General features: G+C 54.5%; 2 protein-coding genes and 2 non-coding genes across 4 annotated transcripts; 2 read left to right on the forward strand and 2 right to left on the reverse strand.

Moving 5' to 3' along the window:
- Positions 1-1,117: 1,117 nt before the first annotated feature.
- Positions 1,118-1,261, reverse strand: LOC126023377 (U4 spliceosomal RNA). Its single transcript, XR_007500513.1, has one exon. It is a non-coding gene; the product is annotated as a U4 spliceosomal RNA (small nuclear RNA).
- Positions 1,262-9,677: 8,416 nt separating this feature from the next.
- On the forward strand, positions 9,678-9,783 carry LOC126023492 (U6 spliceosomal RNA). The gene has a single exon (XR_007500610.1). It is a non-coding gene; the product is annotated as a U6 spliceosomal RNA (small nuclear RNA).
- A 2,840-nt stretch (positions 9,784-12,623) lies between these two features.
- DET1 (DET1 partner of COP1 E3 ubiquitin ligase) lies at positions 12,624-17,702 on the forward strand. The gene is given in 6 exon segments (XM_049783254.1): positions 12,624-13,314; positions 13,316-13,628; positions 13,631-13,854; positions 15,138-15,325; positions 16,459-16,650; positions 17,342-17,702. Coding segments are annotated over 6 exon segments (1,755 nt in total). The 5' UTR covers positions 12,624-12,666; the 3' UTR covers positions 17,532-17,702.
- A 6,532-nt stretch (positions 17,703-24,234) lies between these two features.
- MRPS11 (mitochondrial ribosomal protein S11) lies at positions 24,235-27,410 on the reverse strand. The gene is made up of 7 exons (XM_049783944.1): positions 27,335-27,410; positions 27,114-27,235; positions 26,428-26,515; positions 26,282-26,378; positions 25,808-25,937; positions 24,707-24,772; positions 24,235-24,438 (listed from the first exon to the last, which is right to left on the reverse strand). The coding sequence occupies exons 1-7, from the start codon at positions 27,408-27,410 to the stop codon at positions 24,331-24,333; spliced, it is 687 nt and encodes a 228-aa protein (XP_049639901.1). The 3' UTR covers positions 24,235-24,330.
- Positions 27,411-27,670: the final 260 nt, after the last annotated feature.

Here is a 27,670-nt window from a genome sequence, read left to right on the forward strand (position 1 = left end):
TCTAGGATTCTGGAGATATATATATATATATATATTTTTTTTTTGTTTGTTTGTTTTTGGGCCACACCCGGCGGTACTCAGGGGTTACTCCTGGCTGTCTGCTCAGAAATAGCTCCTGGCAGGCACGGGGGACCATATGGGACACCAGGATTCGAACCAACCACCTTTGGTTCTGGATCGGCTGCTTGCAAGGCAAATGCCGCTGTGCTATCTCTCCGGGCCCGGATTCTGGATATTTTAATTTTAAGTTTTTACAATATTAGGGATGGCACTCAGGGCCTCATCCCTGCAAAGCAAGCTCATTCTCTCTGAGGGCTGGGAACTGGGGAAGAAAGCCCCTCTCCAAACTCCCAAGTTTTCTCTCATTCCCAGAAGAAACCCAGGGAAATCAAGGATCCTTGGACTTTAGGCTCTTATTGGGGTTTTTGTCTTTTTTGGTGGTCATAATTGGCAGTACTCAGGGCTTACTCCTGGCTCTGCACCCAAGAATTTCCCCTAGGGGTCGGAGAGATAGCACAACGGTAGGGTGTTTGCCTTGCATGCGGTGGACCCAGGACAAACCTGAGTTTGATTCCCGGCATCCCATATGGTCCCCTGAGCCTGCCAAAAGTGATTTCTGAGCTCAGAGCCAGGAGTAACCCCAGAGTGCCACCAGATGTGGCCCCAAAACAAACAAACAAACAGAATGAAAAAAAGAATCACTCCTCGCAGGGATCCTATGAGGTGTTGGGGATTGAACCTGAGTTAGCCATATGCAAGGCCAGTGACTTCCTCAAAATGAATAATAACTTAAAAATCAATTAAGACATTTTTAATTTGTTCAATGATAGCTGCATCCCTACTCCTGAAAATTGATGAAGGAAGATCTTTCTTTCTTTCTTTCTTTCTTTCTTTCTTTCTTTCTTTTCTTTTTCTTTCTTTCTTTCTTTCTTTCTTTCGTTTCTTTCTTTCTGTTCTCTTTCTTTCTTTCTCTTTCTTTCTATTCCTTCCTCTTCCTTCCTTCCCTTCCTTCCTTCCCTTCCTTCCTTCCTTTGCCTTCCTTCCTTCCTTCCTTTCCTTCCTTCTCCTTCCTTCCTTCCTTCCTTCCTTCCTCCTTCCTTCTTTCTTTCTTTTTCAGTCTCTGTAGAGACTGTCAAAAAATTGCCAATGCCGACTATATTTCAAGTCATCCACAGGTGGGGTATTGAGAAAAGTTTTCAAATAGCAATAATCGCGCCTCGGATAAACCTCATTGGCTACGATACTGCCACTGCGCAAAGCCTTTTTTTTATTTTTTTTTTTTTTTTTTTTTTTTTGGTTTTTGGGACCACCCCCGGCGGTGCTCAGGGGTTACTCCTGGCTGCTGCTCAAAAAATAGCTCCTGGCAGGCACGGGGAATCATATGGGACACCGGGATTATAACCAACCACACTTTGGTCTGGATCGGCTGCTTACAAGGCAAATGCCCACTGTGCTATCTCTCTCGGGCCCCAGGAAGATTGTTTCTGGGGTGGGGGGAGCAGTGTGTAATTCCAGTCTGAGAAGTTTCTATTAGTAACAAAAAAGTCAAAACTTCTTCTTCTTTTTTTTTTTTTTTTGGATCACAGGAGTTACTCCTGGCTCTGGGCTCAGAAATCTATCCTGGCAGGGCTCTGGGGACCATATGGGATACCGGAAACAAACTGGGGTTTCGAGGGCCCGGAGAGATAGCACAGCGGTGTTTGCCTTGCAAGCAGCCGATCCAGGACCAAAGGTTGGTTGGTTCGAATCCCGGCGTCCCGTAATGGTCCCCCCGTGCCTGCCAGGAGCTATTTCTGAGCCAGACAGCCAGGAGTAACCCCTGAGCACCGCCGGGCGTGACCCCAAAAACAAAAAACAAACAAACAAACAAACAAAAAACAAACTGGAGTTCGTCCCTGAGTAGGTAGCACCCAAGGCAAAAGTCCTACTGCTGTCCTATTATTCTGGCCCCAAAAGTCATGCATTTTAATGCAAATGACTCCAGAGCACAAATGATCTCTAACTCACGGAAGGTATTATTTCAGCCTTCATGTTTCATTGACATTATTAAAAAACTTTATTTGGCTTTTGAACCACACCTAGCAATGATTTTGGACCACACAGAGCTATGCTCTGTGCCTGGGAGCATCCTGGCATTATTTGAGTGACAAGATGTGATGCCAAAGGAAGGAACCTGAGCCATCTGTGTATAAGCAAGTGCCTTACACACTGTACTCTTGCCTGAGATTATGTGATGGAAAAAAAAAACAAACCCACTTTTGATTAGCATCTAACATTTCCTCAGATCTTTGCCATTTCCACGGGTGAGAGGCAAAGGAGGTGTGTGTTAACTGGTGTCCTGTGTTAGCTGGTCACCACATCTGTGACCACTGGGCCTTGAAACTCCCTGATTTCCTGATTCTCAGAAGACAAAGTTCCCCCTTGGGAAAGAGAAAGTTGAGGGGTGGTTTTACAGAGCTGAATTTGAACTAGAACAGAACACAGACCCTGTAGGCTTCCAAGTTACTGGTGATTCCCCGCCCCCCGCCCCCCGCCCCCCCCCCCCGCAACATCCATTCAGATGGAAATTGAGAGATGGAGAGAAAGACCATTTTCCAACCAGATGTGGCTGATAAACACGAACAAGGCGGCATGTGAGAAACCAAGTGAGTGCTAGATTGATAGTAAAAGGGACTCAGGGAGACAGAGCAGAGAAAGTTGAAGCGACCGACGGCACATTCGAAAGGCCCACAGGAACAGAATGAAAAGGTTGAAGACTCAGTGTAGGTAACTGAGGCTTTCAACTTTTTGGGGGGAGGGGTCACACCCTGTGATGCTCAGGGGTTACACCTGGCTTTTGCACTCAGAAATTGCTTCTTGGCTTTGGGGACCATATGGGATGGCGAGGATGGAAACCCAAGTCTGTCCTACACTCGCTCAGCCGCATATAAGGCAAATGCTTTACCACTGAGTTATCGCTTCGGCCCCAGCTTTCAACTTTTTTAAAAATGTATTCATTTATTTATTTTGGCTTTCAACTTTTATTTGGGTGGGGGAACCTCATTTCCTGCGTTTCTAGCTGGGCTTTCTGTGTGCACAGGTGAATATGTCTAATTTAAAATTCACCCCATCCCAATTGTGAGGAATCTCTGGCAGAGACCTCCCTTAGTCAATGCCCCCTCTCTCCGTCCCATTTATCCACCAAGAGCAAAGGATGTTCTGATTTAAAAAGAGGTGCAGATGAACGATCTTACAGTGAGTAGGGGGGGGTTGCCTTGCACAGAGCTGACCTACACTTCATATGATCCCCAAGAAGTAATTCCTGAGTACAGAGTCAGGAGTAACCCCCTGAGTACTGCCAGGGTATGACCAACAAAAGAAAAAAATAAATAGGGTACAGAAGCTGAACCCTCTACTTAAATAAATAGCTGGGGGACAGCAAGGAACACGATCCCATTTCTGAGGATTGGAGGAGAGAATGAGAGAAATCTTTCCAGCAAATGTCATTGCTGTGTTTGACCAGTTTTGACTTACAAGGACAAATTTTACCTTTTGGGGTTTGCTCTAATTCCTATCACCCCCGAATTTCCCCCAGGCTGTGATTCCCACCCAGACAGCCAACGAGGGGTGCCCCCCTTTAAAATGCCTGAATTTTAAGGAACTCAGATGCTGCAGATAATCAGTGGTAAAAGGTCCCCCTCCCCCTGGTAACCAAGGCAACAGGAGGCACAGGCCAGCTGGTTGCTTGGTAACCACCCCAGAGCCGGCAGCCCGGCATTCTTCCTTTGTGAGCCCAGAACTTAGTCTTGATTCCTTCCTCCTAGTGGTTTCTCTTGGGTTTAATCGGGCTAGACTAAGAGCACTTTGAGGTTCTTTTGGGGGCATGCTTTTAGGTACCCCCCTTCTTACCTGGGCTGGAGCATCTTCATGAGCGCGAAGGAGGATGCGGGGGTGGAGAGAGGAAGAGGAGGAGGAAGAGGAGGAAGGAAGGGGTGGGAGCAAGAGCAGGACATGGATTCAGTGTAGTCTGGCAACAACGTTTTGGGGAGGAGGACCAGCGCCCACTACTTCCCCTCGCTTCTTTGGGTCTCAGCCCTGCAACACACACCCTCATATTCCAATCAGTTTGGGTGAAGTGTCCATGAGTCAGTGCTCTGCTGGACTTGGAATCTTGGAGCTGGGGGCAATCACGCTGGAAAAAGGAACTCCCCTCCATCCCGGGATCCCCCCCGGATCCCTCCTTTTTTCCCTCCAACCCTTACTCACCTTCAGTCTCCCGCATCTGGAGACAGAATCCATCCCCGGTGGGTGCGTCGCCGCTGTCCAGCCCCTGGTGCTGAAACTCGGCATTGGTGTCAGGGACCCTCGGAATCTGGGGGGTCTCTCACCCCAGGAGACCAGGACCCAAAGAGCAAGCGCTTTGTCTCCTTGGAAAAGGTAGAGCAGGTTGTGTCTTCACAGCGGCGCTTTTTCAGCCCTCTCTGGCTTAGGAGAATTATCTACTGTCATCGCATAGGCTAGATTGCAGCCTGAGCACTGGGATGGTTGCTCGGAGACCTTCCAGCACTTTCTGCCTTCTCTCTGCACATCTGTGGCGGGAGTTCTGGACTCCACCACTGGCGTGGTGGGCCAGGAGAGGGCGGAGGAGCTCCCACCCCTTTCTGCATGCAAACAGGTTGACTTGCCTGGGGCTCTGGAGGTGCTCAGATCTGGGGCTGCCTCATTGGTGGGGGTGCAAAGCCAACCTGATAACCAGATGCAACCCCACCTGCCCTAGGAGCGTCATAACTGCTCCGAGCCCCCCCCATTTCCCTTCTCTGGGTCTGACAGCAGCTTGGAGCCCTTCCAGCTCACTCCCCCAGCCACCAAGCCTCTGCCCCTGGATTTTAGGATCTGGTTCCTTCCTCCCTCTAGGTCCTGGATCCAAATCAGATGTGATTTTGCAAGATTTCCTGGTGGGAGTCTCCCTAGTCTGAAGAAAACCTTCCACACCCTCCCCATATTTCACCGCTCCCTTGGTCTCCCTCCCCCTCCCCAATTCATGCTCCCTAAGAGTGCAGAAAAGAGTGAAGAGGAGTGGGTCTCCATCTGGGGGACAGTGTCTGTGAAGTGCCCCCACACTTGCCTCTCTCTGGTCAGTCTGGTGTCCGGAGCAGAATAGGGAACTGTTGGGTTCAGCTTGGCAGTCAGGAGCAGAGGGTGACGGTGACAGACTGCAGGTCAGGAGGAGCCGCCTTTTTAAAGGCCAGACCCAGCCGCAGGTGGCCTGTCAGAGCCAGGGACAGCCATGACGTCACCCAAGGCGAGCTGAGGTGGGGGCACCACTTCACATCCATGCCCCCCTCCTGTGGCCATGGCAACGGCTTGCTGCTGGTCGCTGTGCCCCACACTGCGTGGGTGGGTACCTACGGCCGCTCTCCAGGGGTGCAAGCTGGAGAAGGCTGGGGAGCCCTCAGAGTCCCTCCTCCCCCACAGGGGCGCTGCTGGAGCAAAGCTGGCCTGTGCTTCCCACCACCCCACCCCCAAAGTGCCACGACCACAAGAAGAACTGAGGGGGAAGCCCCAGAAACCTGCCATCTAGTCTCTTCCACCACACTTTCCTGCACTCCTGAGCTGCAATTTTAACTGCCCCTCTCTTCTGCCTTTTCTCGGGAGCACCTGCAAAACAGAGCTTCCACAGCAGCTTTGGACTTTTTTGTGATATTCCTATAACACTAGAAGGTGATCACCCCCCTGCACCCTGAAACAGGAGATGATCACCACCACCCGAACCCCCACATCTAGAGATTTGTAAATCGGTAAGCAGGCAGGGGATACAATCTATTGACTCTTTGTTGATGGACTCTCAATCTTTGGCGTTAACTCGAGCGTCAGAACTGCAGGGTCAAGCAATAAGACACCAAGGGGGTGGGTGCTGGCCTTGCATGTGCCCCAACCGGGGTTCGATCTCTGACATCCCATAGGCTTACCCTGAACACACCAGGAGTTATTCCTGAGCGCCTTCTAGGAGTGAGCTCTGAGTACCGCTGGGTGTGGCCCCCAAATTAAGAACACTGGCCTTGTATGTGTGAGGTCCTGAGTTGTTTAATCCCTGGGATCTCTCTCTCTGTCTCTCTCTGTCTGTCTCTCTGTCTGTCTCTCTCTGTCTCACCCATCACCTTTAAAAGCCAGCTGAGTAACGGCAAGGGCTGCTACCAATCCTATCCCCCACACTCTTCACACCTCTCACCCCTCCCCAGCTCACACTGAGCCTCTGTTGACAGCCCAGGCCAGGGTGCTCTGAGTCCCCGCCCTCTTCTTCACTTCCTCCCTTCATCTCTCCCTCTCTCCTCCCTCCTTCCTTCCCTCCTTCTTCCCTCTCTCCCTCCCTCCCTCCCTTTTGAGTCCTGTATCTTGTAGAAGCTTCCAGGTTGCCTGGCAACCACTGGGGAGTGGGCTGGAACCCCCACCATCACTCCCAGGCAGGCTTAATTTCCCTGAACCCGGGATTCATCATAGAAAGGGTGGTGAGGGGCGCCGGCGCTAGCCTAGGACGGACAGCTGTTCGATCCCCCGGTGTCCCATATGGTCCCCCAAGCCAGGAGAGATTTCTGAGTGCATAACCAGGAGTGACCCCTGAGCATCACCCTGTGTGCCCCCCATAAAAGGAAGGGATGAAAAGCATAAAGGAGGGAGACCACCTTAACTACAGCCTTGTGTTGGTTATGAGGATGTCGGTTATCCCTGAGCCTCACACACCACCTAAAACTCTTCTTTTCTTTTCTTCTTTCTTTCTTTCTTTCTTTCTTTCTTCTTTCTTTCTTTCTTTCTCCTTTTTTTCTTTCTTTCTTTCTTTCTTTTTCTTCTTTCTTTCTTTCTTTCTTTTTCTTTCTTTCTTTCTTTCTTTCTTGCTTTCCTTCTTTCTTTCTCTCGCTCTCTCTCTTCCTTCCTTCTCCTTCCCTCCCTCCTTCCGTCCTCGCTACCTTCCGTCCTTGCGTGCCTCCCTCCCTCCCTCCCTCCTTCCTTCCTTCCTCCCTCCCTCCCTCCCTCCTTCCTTCCTTCCTCCTTCCTTCCTTCCTTCCTTCCTTCCTCCCTCCCTTCCTCCCTCCCTCCTCCCTCCCTCCCTCCTTCCTTCCTTCCTTCTTTCCTTCCTTCCTTCCCCCATCCCTCCCTCTCTTTCTTCCTTCCTTCCTCCCTCCCTCCTTCCTTCCTTCCTTCCTTCCTTCCCCCATCCCTCCCTCTCTTTCTTCCTTCCTTCCTTCCTCCCTCCCCTTCCTCCCTCCCTCCCTCCCCCCCCTCCCTCCTCCCTCCCTCCCTCCCTCCCTCCCTCCCACCTTCCTTCCTTCCTTCCTCCCTCCCTCCCTTCCTCCCCCTCCCTCCCTCCCTCCCTCCTTCCTTCCTTCCTTCCTCCCTCCCTCCCTCCCTTCCTCCCCCTCCCTCCCTCCCTTCCTCCTTCTTCCCTCCCTCCCTCCCTCCCTCCTTCCCTTCTTCCCTCCCTCCCTCCCCCTCCCCCATCCCTCCTCCTCCCTCCCCTCCCTCCCTCCTACCTCCCTCCCTCCTTCCCTCAGTAGTTACTTCCGTCCTTCCGTGCTCCCTCCTGCACTCCCTCCCTCCTTCCGTCCTTCCTTCCTTCCTTCCTTCCTTCCTTCCTTCCTTCCTCTTCCTTCCTTCCTTCCTTCCTTCCTTCCTTCCTTCCTTCCTGCCTTCCTTCCTTCCTTTCTCTCTCTCTTTTTCTTTCTTTCTTTTTGTCACACCTGGTGATGCTCAGGCTTTACTCCTGGCTCTGCACTCAGGGAATCACTCCTGGCAGTGCTGGGTTGGGGAGTCCCTATGCTCTATGGGGTGCTGGGGATTGACTCCAAGTTGGCCACGTGCAAGGTCAATGCCCTCCCCTCTGTGCTAACACTCTGACCAAACCACCTGCAACCCTTTGACTTGAATGTGAGCTCCTGGGCAGGCCCTGCTCCTGAATGTGGTAATCTTGTCACCACTGGTATTTGGGGTGTGCCTGGCCTTCTAGAGAGCCTGGAAAGACTCCTGAAGGTAGGGTTTGTGTAGAGGTGTAGGGGTACAGTGGTTCTTGGATGTGTGTGTCCCCACTGGGACAACTGTGAAGTTTCTCCAGCTGCTTCTTGGGGCTCTGAGCTGCTGAGGGACCCTGGAACGGAAGGACGCACCCTCTTCCCATGAGCTGGGGACTGACCCAGGGACCTGCTGGGCCCAGTTCCAAGCAGGACTTAGTGTTTGGAAGAAAAATAAGCAAAGTGATTGATGGGGCCAGAGAGATAGAATGGAGGTAGGGCATTTGCCTTGCATGTGAAGGACGGTGGTTCGAAACCTGGCATCCTGTATGGTCCCAGAGCCTGCCAGGAGCGATTTCTGAGTGTAGAGCCAGGAGTGACACCTGAATGCTGTTGGGTATGACCCCAAAACAAACAAACAAACAAAAAAACAAAAAAAAAGAAAGGAAGAAAGAAAGAAAAAAAAAGTCAGGAGCGTATGATATGAGAGGAGGTGCAGAGAGAGAACTGGAAGCCCAAGATTGGAGGTCATTGATGGGGGTGGTCAAGCTCAGGTCATCAGGACCAATATTTTGGGGGACCTGCTTGGACTCAGCCTCATTTGTGGACTGCCTGATGCCTTCCATTGCATCACCTTCTGTTGTCATGACAACCAGAAGAGAGGAAATGTCGCCCCGGATTTCGAGGGGGCAGGAAACCCAAGCGACTCAGGAAATTCGAATGCAGGTGTGCACGCTTGCTTTCCACTTTACTATGGATGTGTCCCACATCCCCAAACTGCTTTTAGGGGGGAGCGAAGGTGACACCTAGAGTGTAAAATCACTTGGTGGTGCATTTCTCATTTTTCAAGAATGATGCCATTTGGAAGGGGAGCATGCAGGCTGTGCACAGGGCTTACTCCTGATTTGTGCTTGCTCAGGGATCAATCCTGGAAGGGCTCTGGGACCCTGTGAAATGCGGGGATCGAACCTCAGTCAGAAGCGTGCAAGGGAAATGCTCTCTCCTCTTTGCTATCACTCCTGTTCTGATGCAGAGAGCTAGGAGAACTTACCCGCCTGGCCTGTTCATCCTGTGTCTGGTTTGGCCCAGAAGGGGTGGAGACATAGCACAGTGGAGAGGGCGTTTGCCTTGCATACGACTGACTGGACCCCATAGGGTCCCCCGAGCCTGCCAGGGGTAATTCCTGAGCTCAGAGACAGTAGTAATAAACATGGGCCGGAGAGATAGCATGGAGGTAGGGCATTTGTCTTGCATGCAGAAGGACGGGGGTTCGAATCCCGGCATCCCATGTGGCCCCCCCGAGCCTGCCAGGAGCAATTTCTGAGTTTAGAGCCAGGAGTAACCCCTGAGCGCTGCTGGGTGTGACCCCCCCCAAAAAGAGTAATAAACAAACAAACAAACAAAAGCTTCTAATGTTGCTTTGGTTCGGGTGCTAGGCAGGTTGCTGAAGGCATAGACTAGGTTAGGGCAGCGTTTTCCACCACTGTGCCGTGGCACACTTGTGTGCTGTGAGATATTGTCTGGTGTGCTCTGGGAAAAATTCCAATTTCATCCGTAACATGCGGCTTCGGCTCACAAATAAACCAAATCATTATAAAATACTTTATCATTATAAAATCATTTCTTTGTGTTTATTTGATTCCTATTCAAGATAATTACTTTATATACAGTCAATAGAGTTAATTTTTTTTAACTTTTGTGCTCGCTTCGGCAGCACATATACTAAATTGGAACGATACAGAGAAGATTAGCATGGCCCCTGCGCAAGGATGACACGCAAATTCGTGAAGCGTTCCATATTTAAAAAAATTTTTTTGGGCCCGGAGAGATAGCACAGCGGTGTTTGCCTTGCAAGCAGCCGATCCAGGGACCAAAGGTGTTGGTACGAATCCCGGTGTCCCATATGGTCCCCTGAGCCTGCCAGGAGCTATTTCTGAGCAGACAGCCAGGAGTAACCCCTGAGCACCGCCGGGTGTGACCCAAAAAACCAAAAAAAAAAAAAAATTTTTTTTTAACTTTTCTTTTTAGGGAGTTACACCTGGCAGTGCTCAGGGGTTACTTCTGGCTCTGCATCCTCTTCTGTATGCAAGGCAAACACCCTACCTGCATGCTATCTCTCCAAAACCAGAGTTAATTTTTTTTTCACATTTTCTTCCTTTCCTTTCCTTTCCTTTCCTTTCCTTTCCTTTCCTTTCCTTTCCTTTCCTTTCCTTTCCTTTCCTTTCCTTTCCTTTCCTCTCCCTTCCTTTCCTTTCCTCTCCCCTTTCCTTTCCTTTCCTCTCCCCTTTCCTTCCCTTCCCTTCCCTTCCCTTCCCTTCCCTTTCCTCTCCCCTTCCCTTCCCTTCCCTTCCCTTCCCTTCCCTTCCCTTCCCTTCCCTTCCCTTCCCTTCCCTTCCCTGCCCTGCCCTGCCCTGCCCTGCCCTGCCCTGCCCTTCCCTTCCCTTCCCTTCCCTTCCCTTCCCTTCCCTGCCCTTCCCTGCCCTTCCCTGCCCTTCCCTTCCCTTCCCTGCCCTGCCCTGCCCTGCCCTGCCCTGCCCTGCCCCTTTCCCCTTCCCTTCCCTTCCCTGCCCTTCCCTGCCCTGCCCTGCCCTGCCCTGCCCTGCCCTGCCCTTCCCTTCCCTTCCCTGCTGCCCGGCCCTGCCCTGCCCTGCCCTTTCCTTTTTTTTTTTTTTTTTAGGTTTTTGGGTCATACCCGGCGGCGCTCAGGAGTTACTCCTGGCTCTGGGAGGCACAGGGGACCATAGGGGAAGATGGGATTCGAACCACCGTCCCTCCTGGATCGGCTGCTTGCAAGGCGCTGTGCTATCTCTCCGGCCCATATATTTTTTTAACATTTCCTAATGGTGGTGTGCCTCTTGATTTTTTTTTTGTCCATGAAAAAAAGTGTGCCTTTGCACAAAAAAGGTTGAAGAATTTCACACTGGCCCTTAGAGCACCAGGGGAGGAATCCGAGGCTGCACTTCCCTTTAATGGCCACCAGGGTGAGCGCGCTCCCGGCTCCGACTCTCTGCGCGACGCTCTTCCCGCGCGTCTCCTCTCGTTGCCCCTCACTTCCGGTGCGAGCCGGAAGTGGGGCTGGGCTGCTGCGCGCGTCGGGGCCAGAGGCATGGCGGGGGTGGGGCAGGCCTTGGGGTCCCCGGCCTCGACCCCCTGAGTCCCGCAGCCGACAGGTGAGGCCCTTGCGAGGCACACCCTCCGAGCCTGTCCTTGGTCTGGTCCTGGGGAGCCACGCCCCTTGACCCCTGACCCCTGCGCAGGCCTACCCTGGGTTCTCCTTCCAAGGGTGCACCCAGGGGCTTAGGCCTTGACCCCCTGATACTCAGACCTCATTTCCAAGAGTCATGATCTCAGAGGCATCCCAGCGGCCGTCCCCACTCCCCCTGGGGGGAAACTGAGGCCCGCCCTGGGGGTGGCCCCTGGACAAGGATTTGATCTGCCCCCCTGCCTTGGGCTGGTGGCTTGAGCTGGCCTGGCCCAACCCATGAGTAATGCAGAGAATGCTTCGAATTCCACCCCCAGATCAAAGCCTGGAAGAGGGGGGACCTGCGCTGACTGGGAGAGTTCAGGAAACTGGATGATCCAGGGTTCTAAAAGGGAACCCCAGGCCAGGAAAAGTCCTACAAGGCCCTCATGCAAATGCAAATAGTCACTTGACTTAGGGACGGGACAGACACACACTTTCGTACTCCTCCATTATGAGGCTGGGCGTGTGCAAGCGAAACTTGGGCAGATTTGGGCGAGTGGCTTCCTTCTGAGCAGGAGGATCAGCCCCTGGGTACCTCCTGGGCACACGGCCCTGGCGAGTTGGTGTGTGAGGTGGTCCTCAGGAGCTCACTTTAGACGGGTATAAACCCCGCTCCTCTAGAAATGCAGAAATGCAGCAGTGAAAGTTGCCGGCTCGTGGCTGGAGACATATATAGCAGTAGGAGGGGCTTGCCTTGCTCATGACCAAACCGTGTTTGACCCTGAGCACATAGCCAAGCCTAAGATGAGTGTGGCTTCTCCCAGAATATCATGAGCTCTCTGAGCAGGGAGGTATGGGGGAAGGGATTACTTGTGCTCGAGTTACTCATGGCTTTGCACTCAGGAATCACTCCTGGCACATAAGATGCCAGGGATCAAACCCAAGCGAGTTATTTGCAATGCAAGCACCTTATCTTACTGTGGGCCTAGCCCTAAGTTTTATCACTTTTTTTTTTGTTTTGTTTTGTTTTTGGGTCACACCCGGCATCACTCAGGGGTAACTCCTGGCTCTGCCCTTAGATATTGCTCCCGGCAGGCTCAGGGAACCATATGAGATGTCAGGGATCCAACCCAGGTTGGTCCCAGGTCAGTTGCATGCAAGGCAAACGCCTTATTGTTTCAGCCCCCCCAAGTTTTCTCTTATTGAAAAGCAATTTGTGGATCGTGTTCACCTCTTTATGGTGGAGGGATCAGAAGTGGGGATAATTGCAGATCTGGGGTGGGGGAGTGCATTTCTCTGCATGCCTTCTGCTTAGGGCATGGCCTTCATTTTCCCGTCATGTGGCTGGAGCAAAATGAGAAACTGAAACAGAAATCCCAGTCATTAAAGTCATGATCTAATTTTTGTTTTGTCTCTATTTTGGGGCCACACCCGGCCTTCCTCCTCCCTGTGTGCCCTGGGATCACACCTAGCAGTTCTCGCTTGGGACAGGGACCCTCGGGGATGCCGGCGATTGAACCTGAGTCACCAGGCGCCCTGCCCGACGTGCAGTCGCTGTGGTCCGGCCTCGGGTCCCTGAGGGCCATGCGATTATGGCGCCTCCGGCGTCCACCATCAAGCCCACGCCGGATCCAGAACCAGAATGTCATCCACCGGCTGGAGCGCCGGCGCATCAGCTCGGGCCGGGCAGGCTCCCACTGGCACCAGGTTCGGGTGCTGCACCAGAACGTGTTCCCCAACTTCACGGTGGTGAACGTGGAGAAGCCACCCTGCTTCCTGCGCAAGTTCTCCCCAGATGGCCGCTACTTCATCGCCTTCTCCTCGGACCAGACGTCGCTGGAAATCTATGAGTACCAGGGCTGCCAGGCGGCCGAGGACCTGCTACAAGGCTACTCGGGTGAGACACTAGCTAACGGTGGCGGCGGTGGTGGCGGAGACCCACGGGCAGCGGGCGTGCGGGGTCGCCTCTTTGAACGATTCTTTGCACTGCTGCACATCACCAGCGTCGCGGCCCACGGCGAGCACCTGAACCGCGAGTGCAGCCTCTTCACCGACGACTGTCGCTGCGTGATCGTGGGCTCTGCCGCCTACCTGCCCGACGAGCCACACCCACCCTTCCACGAGGTCTACCGCAACAGCGAGTCGGTCACCCCCCAACCCACGGTCTCCCCTTGAGGACTACTCGTTACACATCGTGGACCTGCACTCTGGCCGCCTGTGCGACACGCGCACCTTCAAGTGTGATAAGGTGGTGCTGTCACACAACCAGGGCCTCTACCTGTACAAGAACATGCTGGCCATCCTGTCGGTGCAGCAGCAGACCATCCACGTCTTCCAGGTCACTCCCGAAGGCACCTTCATGGACGTGCGCACCATCGGCCGCTTCTGCCACGAGGACGACCTGCTGACCGTCTCGGCCGTCTTCCCCGAGGCCCAACGCGATGGGCCTGCGGGCACGGCCAGCCCCTCCGCGACCCCTTCATCAACTCCCTGAAGCACCGGCTGCTCGTCTACCTGTGGCGCCGGGCCGAGCAGGACGGCAGCGCCGTGGCCAAGCGCCGCTTCTTCCAGTACTTTGACCAGCTGCGGCAGCTGCGCATGTGGAAGATGCAGCTGCTGGACGAAAACCACCTGTTCATCAAGTACACGAGCGAGGATGTGGTCACGCTGCGTGTCACTGACCCTTCCCAGGTAGGTGGGGTAGGTTGCACCTTCTAGGGGCCTGCTAACGGCAGCCAGACACCCAAGAGGGCCAGGCTTGGCTACCCTAGACATCAGAAGCATTACATTACATTTGGTGTCGGCTTTGTATGTGGTTTCCTGGGGTCAATTTTTGGTATCCCAGAGGGTCCACTGCATCCACCAGGAGTGATTCCTGAGCACAGAACCAGGAGTAACCAATGACACTGAGCACTGCCAGGAATGATTTTTTTTCTTTTTTGGTGTTTGGGGTCACACCCGGCGGCGGCGCTCAGGGATTATTCCTGGCTCTGCATTCGGAAATCGCTTCTGGGAGGCTCGGGGACCATATGGGATGCCGGGATTCGAACCACCATTTGTCCTGGATCAGCTGCTTGCAAGGCAAATGCCTTACTGCTGTGCTATCTCTGGCCCTGCCTGGAGTGATTCCTGAGCATAGAGCCAGGAGTAACTCCTGAGCACCGCCAGGAATGATTATTTTTAATTATTTTTTTTTTTTTGGTTTTGGTTTTTGGCCACACCTGGTGATGCTCTGGGGTTACTCCTGGCTATGCGCTCAGAAATCGCTCCTGGCTGGGGGGACCATATGGGATGCTAGGGATTGAACCGAGGTCTGTCCTGGGTCAGCACATGCACAAGCCATAGCACATGCACAAGCCATAGCACATCTGCCACCACTTCGGCCCCCAGGAATGTTTCTTGAGTGCAGAGCCAGGTGTAATCCCTGAGCATTGCTGGGTGTGAGGTCCTCTCCAAAAGAGCAACAAAAAAACAAAGCAAGCTCAGTGCATTGCTTATTTCAGAGTTTGCAGCAGAAAGCCAGTCCCATGGCCAGTGTTTCCCTGCCTGTCCCCTTGCTAGTCCCAATGGGATGCTCCAGGCAGGCTGATGGACACAGATCATATCCAGATGCAACCGCGACACTAGATGGCTGTCACTCTTTTTGTTCTTGTTTTTTGGTTACACTTGGTAGTGCTCTGGGCTTATTCCTGGCTCTGCATTTAGGCATCACTCCTAGTGGAGCTCAGGGCACCCTCTGGGATGCCAGAAATTGAACCCATGTTGGCCACTTGCAGGACAGCGCACTTCCTGCTGTGCTGTTGCTCCAGCCCCTGAAACTGTTCTGGCCAGGGCTGGTGGCCAACTTCAGGCCTCTGGTGGCACAGGCCTCACCCAGTTGAGGCTTGGGTTGGCCTGGGTCCTGTGGTGGAGGAAGCTGGGGCCCTTACCGTCCTCAGGGCTTCCCTAAGCCAGCCACCCACCCTGCCCAGCAGGCCTCCTTTTTCGTGCTGTATAACATGGTGACGACTGAGGTGGTGGCCGTGTTTGAGAACACGTCGGACGAGCTCCTGGAGCTTTTCGAGAACTTCTGTGACCTCTTCCGAAATGCCACTCTGCACAGCGATGTGCAGTTCCCCTGCTCCGCCTCCAGCAATAACTTCGCGCGGCAGATCCAGCGCCGGTGAGTGGCCCACGTCGCGCTTCGCCTTGCCTGGCCCTGCGAATGGCTGGCTGTGTCATGTTCTTTCTGGCCCTGCTGTGTGGAGCCCTGTGCAGACCTGCTGATACCCCACACTGTTCCCCACTTGTCCGTCCCCACTACCCAGAGTGACTGAGCTCTCTTGGCCCTTTCTGTGATGATTTAGGGAGTTAGGTTTTAGGGGAGTGGGGATGTTTGGGCTACACCCTGCGGTGCTCAGGACTCACTCCTGGCTCTGCGCTCAGGGATACCTCCTGAGCTCAGGGGCTCAGGGGACCCTCTGGGGTGCCAGGGATCAAAGCTGAGTCAGCTCAAGTGCCCTTTCCCCTGTCCTATCTCTCCAGCTCCCCTGTCAAGACTTTTTATTTTATTTTATTTTGATTTTTGGGTCACACCTGGCTGCTCTCAGGGGTTACTCATAGCTCTGTGTTCAGAAATCGCTCCTGGCAGGCTCAGGAGACTATATGGGATGCTGGGATTAGAACCACCATCCTTCTGCATGCAAGGCAAACACCCTACCTCCATGCTATCTCTTTGGCCCCGCCTGTCAAGACTTTTTTAAAGTACAGATTGAAGCCAGAGAGATAGCACAGCGGTACCTTGCATTTGGCCTACCCAGGACTGATCTGAGTTCGATTCCTGGCATCCCACATGGTCCCCTGAGCCCGCCAGGATTGATTGTTGAACACAGCCAGGAGTAACACCTCAGCACTGCTGGGTGTGACACAAAAACCAAACCAAAATAAAATAAAATAAAAAGTACGGATTGATAAGTAGTTGCCAGTCTTAAGAAATAGGGAAAATGGAGTCAGAGTGATAGCACCGAGGGGAAGGCATTTGCCTTGCACGCAGTCGACCCAGGTTCAATCCCTGGAATCCTTTAGGGCCCTTTAAGCCTGCCAGGAGTGATTCCTGAGTGCAGAGTCAGGAGTTAGCCCTGAGTGCCACCAGGTGTGGCCCCCCCAAAAAAAAGAAATAAAGAAAATGAAGATTTTGGAAGGTTTCCCTCTGTCCCCCAAACACATGCTCTTTCCTGCTGGAGTGTTGTTGGCAACACTCCAGCTCTCCCTTGCGTGCTCTCTCTCTACTGTGCTGATTCGCTGCTGCCCACCCAGGTTCAAGGACACCATCGTGAATGCGAAGTATGGAGGCCACACAGAGGCCGTGCGCCGCCTCCTGGGTCAGCTGCCTATCAGTGCCCAGTCATACAGTGGCAGCCCCTACCTCGACCTGTCTCTCTTCAGCTACGATGATAAGTGGGTGTCGGTCATGGAGCGGCCCAAGACGTGTGGGGACCACCCCATCAGGTAAGGGGTGCTGTGGCAAGCGGGGTCAGTCCAGCCCAGCCCAGGCCACCTTGGCCACCAGCCAAGGCAAGGCCTTCTGACGGGAGTGTGGCTGTCAGTTTACATCTACTCTGGGTCCACCCATGGCTCGGGCCCCAAGAGTTTGTACTGGAACTAGTCCAGTGGCTCCCCACGAGTCAGGCTCAGGCTCTGAGTTCAGTTCAGTGGCTCCCCACGAATCAGGCTCTGAGTTTAGTTGCAGGAACCAGTGGGGGGCAGTTCTGGGAATTGGCTGGTTTGGGAGAAACTCACTCCTTCACCTTGAGGGATTTTAAATTTCTTATATATATATATATATATATATATATATATATATATATATATATATATATATATATATGAGAGAGAGAGAGAGAGAGGGAGAGAGAGGAGAGAGAGAGAAGAGAGAGAAGAGAAAGGAGAGAAAGGAGAGAGAGTAGAGAAAGAGGAGAGAGAGAGGTGCCAAACCCCATCTCTCCTTTTGTTTTTGTTCTTGGGGCCACACCCAGTGGTGCTCAGGGGTTATTCCTGGCTCTCTGTTCAGGAATCATTCCTGGCAGGCTGAGGGGGACCCTGTGGGATGCCAGGGATGGAACTTGGGTTGGCTTCTGTGTGCAAGGCAAACGCCCTCTCTCCCTGCTGTGCTCTTTCCCCTGGCCCCCCTTTCTGGCAGGTTCTATGCCCGGGACTCAGGGCTGCTCAAGTTTGAGATCCAGGCGGGCTTGCTTGGCCGACCGGTGAGCCACACGGTGCGGCGCCTCGTGGCTTTCACCTTTCACCCGTTCGAGCCCTTTGCCATCTCTGTGCAGCGGACTAACGCCGAGTATGTCGTCAACTTCCACATGCGCCACTGCTGCACATAGGGGCCTGCACCCCAGAACCCCTCTCCTAGGAGTCTTGGCTGAGGCCAGGTCTCCCTGTGTGCTCAGGACTGCGGCCTCTCTGTCCTGGCAGCCTGGTCAGTGGCCTGGAGCAGGCAACCCATGGACTCACTCCTGACGCCTCGCCCGGCCATTTCCAGGAAGGAGTAAAGCTGCAATGTTTCTTAGTTCGGCCTGGCCTCAGCAGCGGCTGGCAGGGCCCCGTGTGTGTCCACAGCAGATGAGGAAGGCTGGCCCGGCAGGCTCTTGGATACTGCCTCAGCCCCTGCTCCAGCTCTGTGGGAAGCACATGCCAGTCCATGCTGTCTGTGACAGAACTTTGCAGGAACTGGTACCTGGCATCGCTGGGTTGAGAAACCTGCAGCTGGCACCCACAGCTGACCCCTGCCTGCCTGCCTGCAGCGAGCTCAGGGCTCATACCTAACTTAGGGGCTGCCCCTCACGCTCAGCCCTTCTGCCGGTCACGCTGTTCCCCAGGGACATCAGGAGCCCCCAAGCTGATCGCTTCACCCTCTGAGCACCTGGCGCCTAATTCGGGTCTTGGAGATACCCAGGAGTCTGGGCGCTGGTGAGGGGTCCCGGAGGGGAGTTGATGCTGACTCAGGCAAGGCAGCATATAAGACCCACTCAGCTGCTCCCTGAGGCTGGCCGGGGGCTTGGCTGTAGGTAGAATACACACCCTGTGAAGAGGGCCGGCAAGTGGGGAGTACCTCGAACTTGTGGCCTTGGGAGTTCAACTCCCCCAGGGCTCCTGGAAAGGGTTGAGTGGGAGGTCCCCACTCTTATACCCCTTCCTCCCTTCACTCCTTTATCCATTTGTTTCTTCATTCCTTTATTTCTTCACTCCTTTACCCTTTCACTCCTTTATTCCTCCACCTTTTCACTTTCTTTTTCTTTTTCTTTTTTTTTTTTGGTTTTTGGCCCACACCCGGCGGTGCTCAGGCGTTACTCCTGGCTGTCTGCTCAGAAATAGCTCTTGGCAGGCACGGGGGACCATATGGGACACCGGGATTCGAACCAACCACCTTTGGTCCTGGGTCGGCTGCTTGCAAGGCAAATGCCGCTGTGCTATCTCTCCAGGCCCTACACCCTTTCACTTTCATTCCTTCACTTCACACCTTCATTTCTTCACTCCTCCACCCCTTCACTTTCATTCCTTCACTTCTTCACCCCTTCATTTCTTCACTCCTTCATTTCTTCACTCTTTCATGCCATCAGTCCTTCATGCCTTCACTTCCTTCTTGCCCACACTCATTGATCCTTTCACTCCTTCATTCCTTCACTCCTTCACTCCTTCATGCTTTCAGATCTTCCTCTTTTCCTGCTTTTCCCTGCTTTCCTCCTCTCTGCACCCTCTGGCTGTCTTGGAGAGAAGTTTCCATGTAAATAGGGCGAATAAGCCTCCTTCAGCTTCTGTCCTTGCAGAGAAGCGGGTAATTTTGTGAAAAGCCTAAATGAGATAATTTTTAAAAGATTGGCAGCAGCTTCATTATTCTGAAGTACGCGGTGTCATCCCCCCAAGTGTACCCACGGGGGGCCCCTCAGATATAATTATCTGTAATCAGCAGCGTCTGTCACCAGGCTTGCCCGTGTCCAGGAAAGGAGTGAGAACATTAGTTTCCACGCTGAAGATGGGGGCGGGGGTGGGGGACAGTGTGGTTGCAGCATTTGTTCGCCTACCCAGTACCTACCCGTCTGTGACAGGCTCCCCCCTTCTTTTTTTTTTTTTTTTTTTTGGTTTTTGGGCCACACCCATTTGACACTCAGGGGTTACTCCTGGCTATGCGCTCAGAAGTCGCTCCTGGCTTGGGGGGACCATATGGGATGCCGGGGGATCGAACCGCGGTCCGTCCTAGGCTAGCGCAGGCAAGGCAGGCACCTTACCTCTAGCGCCACCACCCGGCCCCAGGCTCCCCCCTTCTAAACTGGTTCTGCAGACTCTGTGGCACTTTGGATCTGAGGCAGAGATTTTTCCAGAACCTGGTTTCCTTGTTCCCAGTTCTGACCAGGGAAAGGCTCAGTTTGGCAGCGGGGATCTGGCCCAGACCTGAGTGGAGAACAATAGGGCCAAGTCCTCTGCTCTCAACCTGGCCCAATCCTTCCTTTGCCCTCCTGCCAACCTCAGCTCTCCCCCTTCCCTGGCCCTCCCATTATGAACTTGGTGCCTCAGTGGAATTGCCTCAGTCTGAGATGTGTGTGCTCCTGTGCTCATGGCCTCAGCATATCACTGGGTCAGAATACTGCACCCCCCATCCCTAGTTCTTTTTTTTGGGCCACACCCAGCAGTGCTCAGGGCTTCCTCCTGACTGCACTTAGGGACCACTCCTGGTGGTGCTCTGGGGACCCCAAGGGCTGCTGGGGATCAAGCCTGGGCTGGTGGCATGGAAGGCAAATGCCCTCCCTGCTGTCCTGTCACTCTGTGCCTAGCCATATTGGAAGCTCCTTCCTGGAGGTGCTGTAGGAATGTGTGAATATGGGACTGCAGGGCTTGAACCCCTCAGCCATCTCCCTGCTCCTGGTTCGGTGGTTTTTTTTGTGGGGGGGGGGGGAAGAGAGGTGCTGTGCAAGGGCCAGCACTCCACTTCACTGCTGAGCCAACCAGCCTCACTTCACGATCCACATCTCTTGAGTAAGCTTATGGGTGACTCACTGGGCATATGGGTGTGGGGACACTGTGCTCTTCCTCTCCAACCATTTGGGGCCCCTCAAAGACACCAGGACACAGGTTCAGGCTCTGGGAAGCAGCGCAGAGGTAGCTGTGTTAAGAGCTGAGCCCTGGGTGTGTGTGTGTGTGTGTTGGGGTGCTCCAGTGGATCCTCTTCCCGCCAGCCTCCCATGCAGAGGCAGGTGGGCATCGGCGCCCAGGGCCTCCCCACACTGCCCAGCTCAGGCTCCTGCATTCATTAGGCGCATTTCACAGCTCCCGGAAGGAAAAGTGCGCGCATTTAGCATTTAATCAGCGACTGGAACATGCTTTCCTGGGGCTCCGACTCATTTCCCCGCCAGCTGGAGCCGCTTCGCTCACTCCCTCTGCAGCTCAACAGGGGACACACTGGGCCCCTGCCCCTCCTGCGCTGCTGCCCCAGGAACCAGGCCCTTGTCCATCTCTCCCCCCTTATTGGAGCTTGCCCCTGGCCCTCTGGCTCCCTCCCTTGTGCTTTCCAGCACAGACCAGAAGCAGCAGCTACAGCCCATAGGCAAGGCTGCCGGCCTGGACTCCCCTGCACCATGGCATGCAGATGAGTCTTGGGGTAATGCTACCAGGCTCAGGGTTCAGATCCTGGTGCTGCAGGGAGAGCAGAGGGGAGGGGGGCAGAAGGGTGCTGCCTGGGCTGTCTTGACTCCTCACTCTCACTTCTGACGGGGTGCAGAGTCCTCTGAAGTCACATCATAAAAAAAATCTCTTTAGGGCTGGAGAGACAGCATGGAGGTAGGGCGTTTGCCTGGCATGCAGAAGGACGGTGGTTCGAATCCCAGCAGCCTGTGTGGTCTCCTGAGCCTGCCAGGAGCGATTTCTGAGTGTAGAGCCAGGAGGAACCCCTGAGTGCTGCTAGGTGTGACCCAAAAACAAACAACAAGCAAAAATCTCTTTAATTTTTTTTTTTTTTTTTTTTTTTTTTTTGGTCTTTGGGTCACACCCGCAGCGCTCAGGGGTTACTCCTGACTCCAAGCTCAGAAATTGCTCCTGGCAGGCTTGGGGACCATATGGGATGCCGGGATTTCGAACACCGAATTTCTGCATGCAAGGTAAACGCCTTACCTCCATGCTATCTCTTTGGCCCCTCTTTAATTTTTCTTAAGTCAACTTACAATTTATTTATTTTTGTTTTTTTGGGTCACACCCATTGGCGTTCTGGGAGTTACTCCTGGCTCTGCGCTCAGAAATTGCTCCTGGCAGGCATGGGGGACCCTATGGGATGCTGGGAATCGAACCACTGTCTGTCCTGGATTAGCTGTGTGCAAGGCAAACGCTCTACCGCTGTGCTATCTCTCTGGCCTCTAATTTACAATTTAATATGGGATGATTCATATTTTGGGGGTGGGTATGTTTTGGGGCTATATCAGATTTGTTCAGGGCTCACTCCTGGCTCTGCGCTCAGGGTTCATTCCTGAGTTCACTCTGGGTGGGATTTGGAGGGATCACTGATGTTGCTACTGGTTGAACTGGGGTGTTTCAGGGAGACAGATGTCTAGGGCCAGCCGAGGCTGGCCAGGAGGAAGTGGGCAGATGGGCCGCCGAGCTCTGCAGACCAGCAGCTGCTGTTTGCCTAGGAGTGAGTGCTGAGTTCTGGTGACAGTTGGATTAGGTGTACCCTGGCCTGGTTTAGCGGTCCCCATGGCAGCGGTGGGGTCGGGCTGAGCACCCTTTATGGGCCAAGGCCTTCCTAAGTGATGCCACTTCCTCCTAAAGTCAGATAAAGCCCGAGGCCAGGCCCAAGGTCTGAATGTTCCTGCACTCACCCTCTGTCTTTTGCAGCCCCTTCCTGGGTGCACCTACGCCATTTGTACCTTTGTTCCACAGTTGAGTGCAGCTAGGGAGATACAGTGGGAGTCCCCCCACCCCACCTAGTATCTAGGACCACTCAGTACCCAATTACACTCTTACCCCCTGCAGTGGCTCATCCTAAGGAAAAGCCATGGTTTCTCCCCGGCCATGAGCTTGGTCTCCTGTCATATCATGGGGGTGGCTGTGATGTGTGTGAGCGTGCCTGAGGGGCCTGGGGGGGGGTAGGCTGTCTCTGGGCACTACGGGCTTTTATTGGGCTGTGTTGGGTGGAAATGCCTGTTAAGTATTTCAGCCCAAAGCCCCTCAGCTCTAGTTTTGCATGGATCCACTCATCTACCATCCACTGCCCAGCCACTCTCCGTCTTCTGCCCACCCCATCATTATCCCTCCGTCCCTGTTCACTGCTTTCCCCTACCCCCGCCTCTTTTGCTCTGGCCTGACTGTGGGTAGATACATGTCTCCAGTCTGCAGGAACAGCCTGTTCCTTCCCGTCTCGCAGTGTCCTCGCTGCTGGGGACACAGGAGCAGGGCGAGAACATCTGTGTGTAGCGTGGAGTTAATGAGGCTGCAGGGCCCTCGGGGACAGGTGAAGGGCTTACATCCCCACTCTGCCCCCAGTCCTGGTGTTTCCCTCACCCCAGCCCCATCTGGAGGGGACACATACAAGCTTGGCTGGGTGACAGGTGGCTGGGCCTGGTGACATTTCTTCTGGGTCCCAGGGGATCAGGCAAGGCCAGGGTGGCAGAGCTGTCCAGGCACCATGGAAACAGGGCGCCCGTCCCTCAGCCCCTGTGCAGACAGCACGGCACAAGGTCACTGGCCCTCCCCCAGGCCAGCAGCCAGACTCGGAACCTCAGCCCAGTGGGTGCTTTCCACAGGCCCTTGGCTCTCCCACCCACCTCTGCCTGGGGGGCCTCTGAGTTACTGGCCCTATATACTGGGACCTGGAGGGTCTGCACTTAAGAGTCGGGTCTGGGAGGACATTGGGAGACACAGTGGGGACTGAAGAGGAGCAAGAGAGGAATCCTGGGAGGAGGAGAGAGACCAACTAGCAGAGCACTGTGCTGGGAGTTTGGGTGATGTCAGACACAGCTGTGATCCTAGACATGACATGGGGGTGGGGGGGATGTCTCAGGGAAGCCTGCACCTGTTTACTTTCCACCACTCCACTGCCCATTTGCTCCCGCTGGCAGTTCAGGTGACCAGGGACGGTGTGTGTCCCCATCTGTCAGGGCCCACTGTAGACAGGACTCTATTAAAGAAAATTTTTTTTTTTTTTTTTTTTTTAGGGGCCGGAGTGGTGTCGCAAGCAGTAAAGTGTCTGCCTTGCCCGCGCTAGGCTAGGACAGACTGTGATTCGATCCCTTGGCGTCCCATATGGTCCCCCAAGGCAGGAGTAACCCCTGAACACTGCCGGGTGTGACCCCAAAACCAAAAAAACAAAAGTTTTCGAAACTGGGTTTCGTAGGGCAACAGGCAAGGCAAGGAAGCCTCACAGTCACTCCCTTGGCTGGGAAAGGGAGAGCTGATGTTAGGACCAAGGTGAGGGCTAGGTCAGAGGACCAGAGGGGAGGGAAAGGCAGAACAGCAAGTCCAGCTAACGGTGTTCCCAATAGTCTGGCAGCAATCGTCCAGTGAGGCCAGTTGGGAAAAGCAGCCACCCCCTACTTGAGCTGGGGCTTAGATACCTCCCGGGCAACTGCCCCTAAAGTTAGGGGTTCCTCATGATTCTCAGACCTAAAAGGGACAGACCTCTTCTCTGGCTGTCTAGGGGCCTTAGTTTGTGTAACTCAAGAGGATCTTCCTTTCTCCCATCTCTGTCGCTTTGCCATCTTGTCCCTGCCTTGTGGCTGACCCTGAGTACTCTGATAAGGATCTGGGTCTCACTGGAGTGCCCCCTCAAATGCCATGAGGCAGTGGAAACACCCCCAAAGGGGCTATGTTGGGGGCTGGCTGGAAGCACCCCGGCCCTTCCACAGCTCTGGCTCTGGGTTTGTTTAGTTTGGGGCCACACTTGGCGGGGCTCAGGGGTCACTCCTGGCAGTGTTGAGGGAACAAATGTGTTGGCTACACATGAGGCAGGTACTTTCACCAGGACTGGGCTCTCTGCACCAGGCTTGGAGTTCTGCAAGGCGGGGACACCATGAACGTTTGTGGACGGACAACACATGCATAGTGGGAACAGTCTTTATTTCTGGGTGCGGGCACCATGGCTGGAGCGGTCAGTGCTTCCCTGCCACTGTGGCTTCCTCCTGACCAGCATCCTGTGGGGCCTCATAGCCTCCGGGCCTTCCTGGGGCGGCAGCCGTTGTGTGGGACGGGGGTGTTGTCGGTGATGGAGATTACTTCCAGGCCTCCCATCGTCAGGCCCTTGATGGCGGACTGCAGGACAGAATAGGTTTGTGGGCAGCTAGCCTTGAGCCCCACACAGCTCCCGGACATTTCAACCTCCACACACCTCCAGGCACTCTCCACTCTTGCTCAACCCCTATTCTAAGGCTCAGTCACCCCAAAGCAGCCACAAAGACAGCCCCCTCTCTGACAATTTCTTGGTGGTGCCAGAGGCTGGGTCCTGGGAACTCTGTGATCTAACTGCAAGATCTGTGCCCAGCACCCCCAGAAATGCCCTGCCCCAGGCCTTACTACTAACCAGGCGTCCGGGTCCCAGGCCCTTGACCACGACTCGGATATGGGTCACGCCCTTTCCAAGAGCTTTCTGGAGAGAAGAGGAGAGGAGAGGAGAGGAGGTGTCAGTGTCCAAACAGGGCGGGCCCCTCCAAAAGGGGATGCAGCTGCTGTAGGGGGGGAAAGCAGGTCCCCCTCACCCCCCAGCACACAGCTGACTTTGCCTGCTTGGCAGTGCTGCCACCTGCTGGCCGATCCGAGCCATAGGGTACAGTGACTTGAGGAAGGCAGAGGACTGCTGCAGCATTTAGGGAATTACCAAGGGAGGCTGCAGTAAGTTACCAAAGTTCAGGCAGCAGTTCCTTTCTCCTTTCTTTCTCTAGGTCACCGCGAGCTCATTACGGAAAGTCTCTAAGCTTCCAGAAAAGTCCCTCACTACACTCTGCTGAGACCCCCCAGGGCATGGATTATTATTTTTTTTTGGGGGGGGCACACCCCAGCGACGCTCAGGGGTTACTCCTGGCTATGCGCTCAGAAATCGCTCCTGGCTTGGGGGACCATAGGGGATGCCAGGGGATCGTCCTAGGTTAGCGCTTGCAAGGCTAATGCCCTTCTGCTTGTGCTTCTTGTCCCCAGAGCATGGATTTTGTTTTGTTTTGTTTCTGGGTCACACCCTGCAGTGCTCAGGGGGCTATTCATGGCTCTACACTCAGAAATCGCTCCTGGCAGGCTCGGGGGATCATATGGGATGTCAGGATTGGAACCACCGCCCTTCTACACACAAGGCAAATGCCCTACCACTGTGCTATCTCTCCAGCCCCAGACATGGATTATTTGTTTTTTTTTTTTTTTTTTTTTTGGTCACACCCGGCTGCGCTCAGGGGTTACTCCTGACTCTACACTCAGAAATTGCTTCTGGCAGGCTTGAGGGACCATATGGAATGCCGCGATTCGAATCACTGTCCTTCTGCGCCCAAGACAAATGCCCTACTTCCATGCTATCCAGACCCCCTGACATGGATTCTTAAAGGATTTCTTAGGCCCATAGGAATGCGACAACCCGAGGGCTCAAGTGTGGGGACTCCCACCCCGCCAGACTGGGGGCACCCAATCAGTTCATGCCCACCGATGCGGCTGCGATGCCTGCCGTCTGCGCTGCGATGCCTGTACCCTTCTTGGCATTAGTGAAGCCCTCGGTGCCACAGGATGTGCGGGCCAGGGGCTGGTTGGCAGCTGACACCACCTGGATCTGGGTGCTGAGATGGGGAGAGAAGACGGGGTGTATTCACCTCAGCACTCTGTGGGCCCCAAGTGGCCTGTGCCTATGTGCCCCCAGATGTCAGGGAAGTTGAAGTTGGGCTTAACCCCTGGGCTTCCGGGAGAAGATGGAGAACCCTCCTAGGGGGCAGAGGGTGGGGGTCCTTCACACCCCTCTGTGATGGGGCCTGAAGTGGACACCCTGGTAATGGGATGGTACTGTCAGAGTGCTGAGACCCTCAAACAACACCCCCACACACCCTGCTCCCTGTAGCGGAGGGACTCTGCCTGTCCCCAGGAACCCCCCCCCCCCCCCCCCCCCCCGCTCCCCTTCAAGACTCACTTGTTGTGGGAGGCCTTGATATGTGCGATGGGGATTTCCTCAAACTTGCGACCAGCCCAACGCAGTGGGCTCTCCTGTCCGGTGCTGGTGGTAGATGCTGGGGCCAGAAGGGGCCTGAGTTAGACTTCCGGGACATGCACTGTCACCCAATTCCCGAGGGATCCCCCCCTTGGACTTGGGGCTCATGGAGAAGACCACAGAGCCCACCGACCACTTTCTGGGCCTTTCTGGTGGCTGCAGAACACAGCTAGGTCTCAGAAGGCCGAAGTTCTGTCTCCTTTCTGATCCCCTGCAGCTCCCCACTCTACGCTGGCACCTGCCTCTCTCACCATTTACCACTTAGGGGGGTCTTGATCTGGAATCTGAGCTCTGATGTTTTGGTGGGGGTGGACTTTTGATCTTGGAGAGATGCTGTGTCCAGCAGGTAGGAAACGGACACGCGACACGCAAACAGGTATGGCGGGCTCCTGCTTCCTTCCTTCTTTTCGTAGCTCCTCCAGCTTCCTACAGCTGGGACAGCACTAAATTTAGGGGCTCATGAGACACCCAGCATGTGGGTGTTGCTTGGCAGGCCACAAAGTCACCTGCACCTCTGGATGCCCTATCTTTGGGGGGAGCATCAGGCGTTCGGTTAGCTGACACTGTCATCGCCTGGGCGGGACGGAGGGGAGCCTGTCCTACCGCCCCAAGAAAGAGCCTCCCTGTTGCAGCTACTGGGGACCAGGATATCAATGACCATCTGTCATGAGGGCGCCCTCCAGGCCCACGCGTACACGCTATAAGTGGGCTTGAAGTGTAGACAAAAGTTCAGGTCACCCCGAATGGCTCTCACCTGAAGCTGCTGCGGCTTGGGTCCACGGTGGGCGCTCTCTAACGACCTGCGTCTCGGTCCTTGAGTCCTGCAGCCGGGGGACGCCTGTGAGCAGGGCGCGAACCCCCACTTTGGGGGTGACCCTGGGGGGGGGGCACAGAGAGCTAAATGAGGCACGGCTCAAGCGTGCCTGCAGCCCCCTAACTCAGGGCAGGCGCTCGGAGTCCATCACCCCGTCTTACCTGCTCGCGGGGAAGGCATCGGGCCGGGCCCCCCAAAAGAGGCCGTGAGCCCGCGTTTCTTTCTCAGCGCCTGCATGATCGGCTTGGATTGGACCCAGCCGGTTTCCGTAGCCGTCGTCGGGCGCCGCCTGCAATAGGGGGCGGGAAGGCAACGTTCAGGAGCCTGCCGCTCTCGCCCCCCAAGCCCGGCGGCTCCTCTCCGGCTCGGGCACTCCGTTATTAGCGGGTTAAAAACTTCGAGGTTCAACAAGGGGGGAACCTACCTGGGCCCCACGACGATTTAACCGCGCGGCCCTTCCAGGCCGCAATGGCTCTCTGCCCGGCACTTCCGGGTTG

The sequence above is a fragment of the Suncus etruscus genome, chromosome 11 (genome assembly GCF_024139225.1).
Source record: "Suncus etruscus isolate mSunEtr1 chromosome 11, mSunEtr1.pri.cur, whole genome shotgun sequence".
Classification (NCBI taxonomy): Eukaryota; Metazoa; Chordata; class Mammalia; order Eulipotyphla; family Soricidae; genus Suncus; species Suncus etruscus.

Bases quoted from the DNA above. Each gene is read 5' to 3' on its own strand.
- MRPS11 (XM_049783944.1), bottom strand. From the start codon at position 27,410: ATGCAGGCGCTGAGAAAGAAACGCGGGCTCACGGCCTCTTTTGGGGGG. The intron at 26,379-26,427 runs GTGACAGTGCAT...TTCTGGCCCCAG, and splicing joins GGGGATCCCTCGGGAATTGG to CATCTACCACCAGCACCGGA. The intron at 25,938-26,281 runs GTGAGTCTTGAA...TCCCCATCTCAG, and splicing joins ATCAAGGCCTCCCACAACAA to CACCCAGATCCAGGTGGTGT.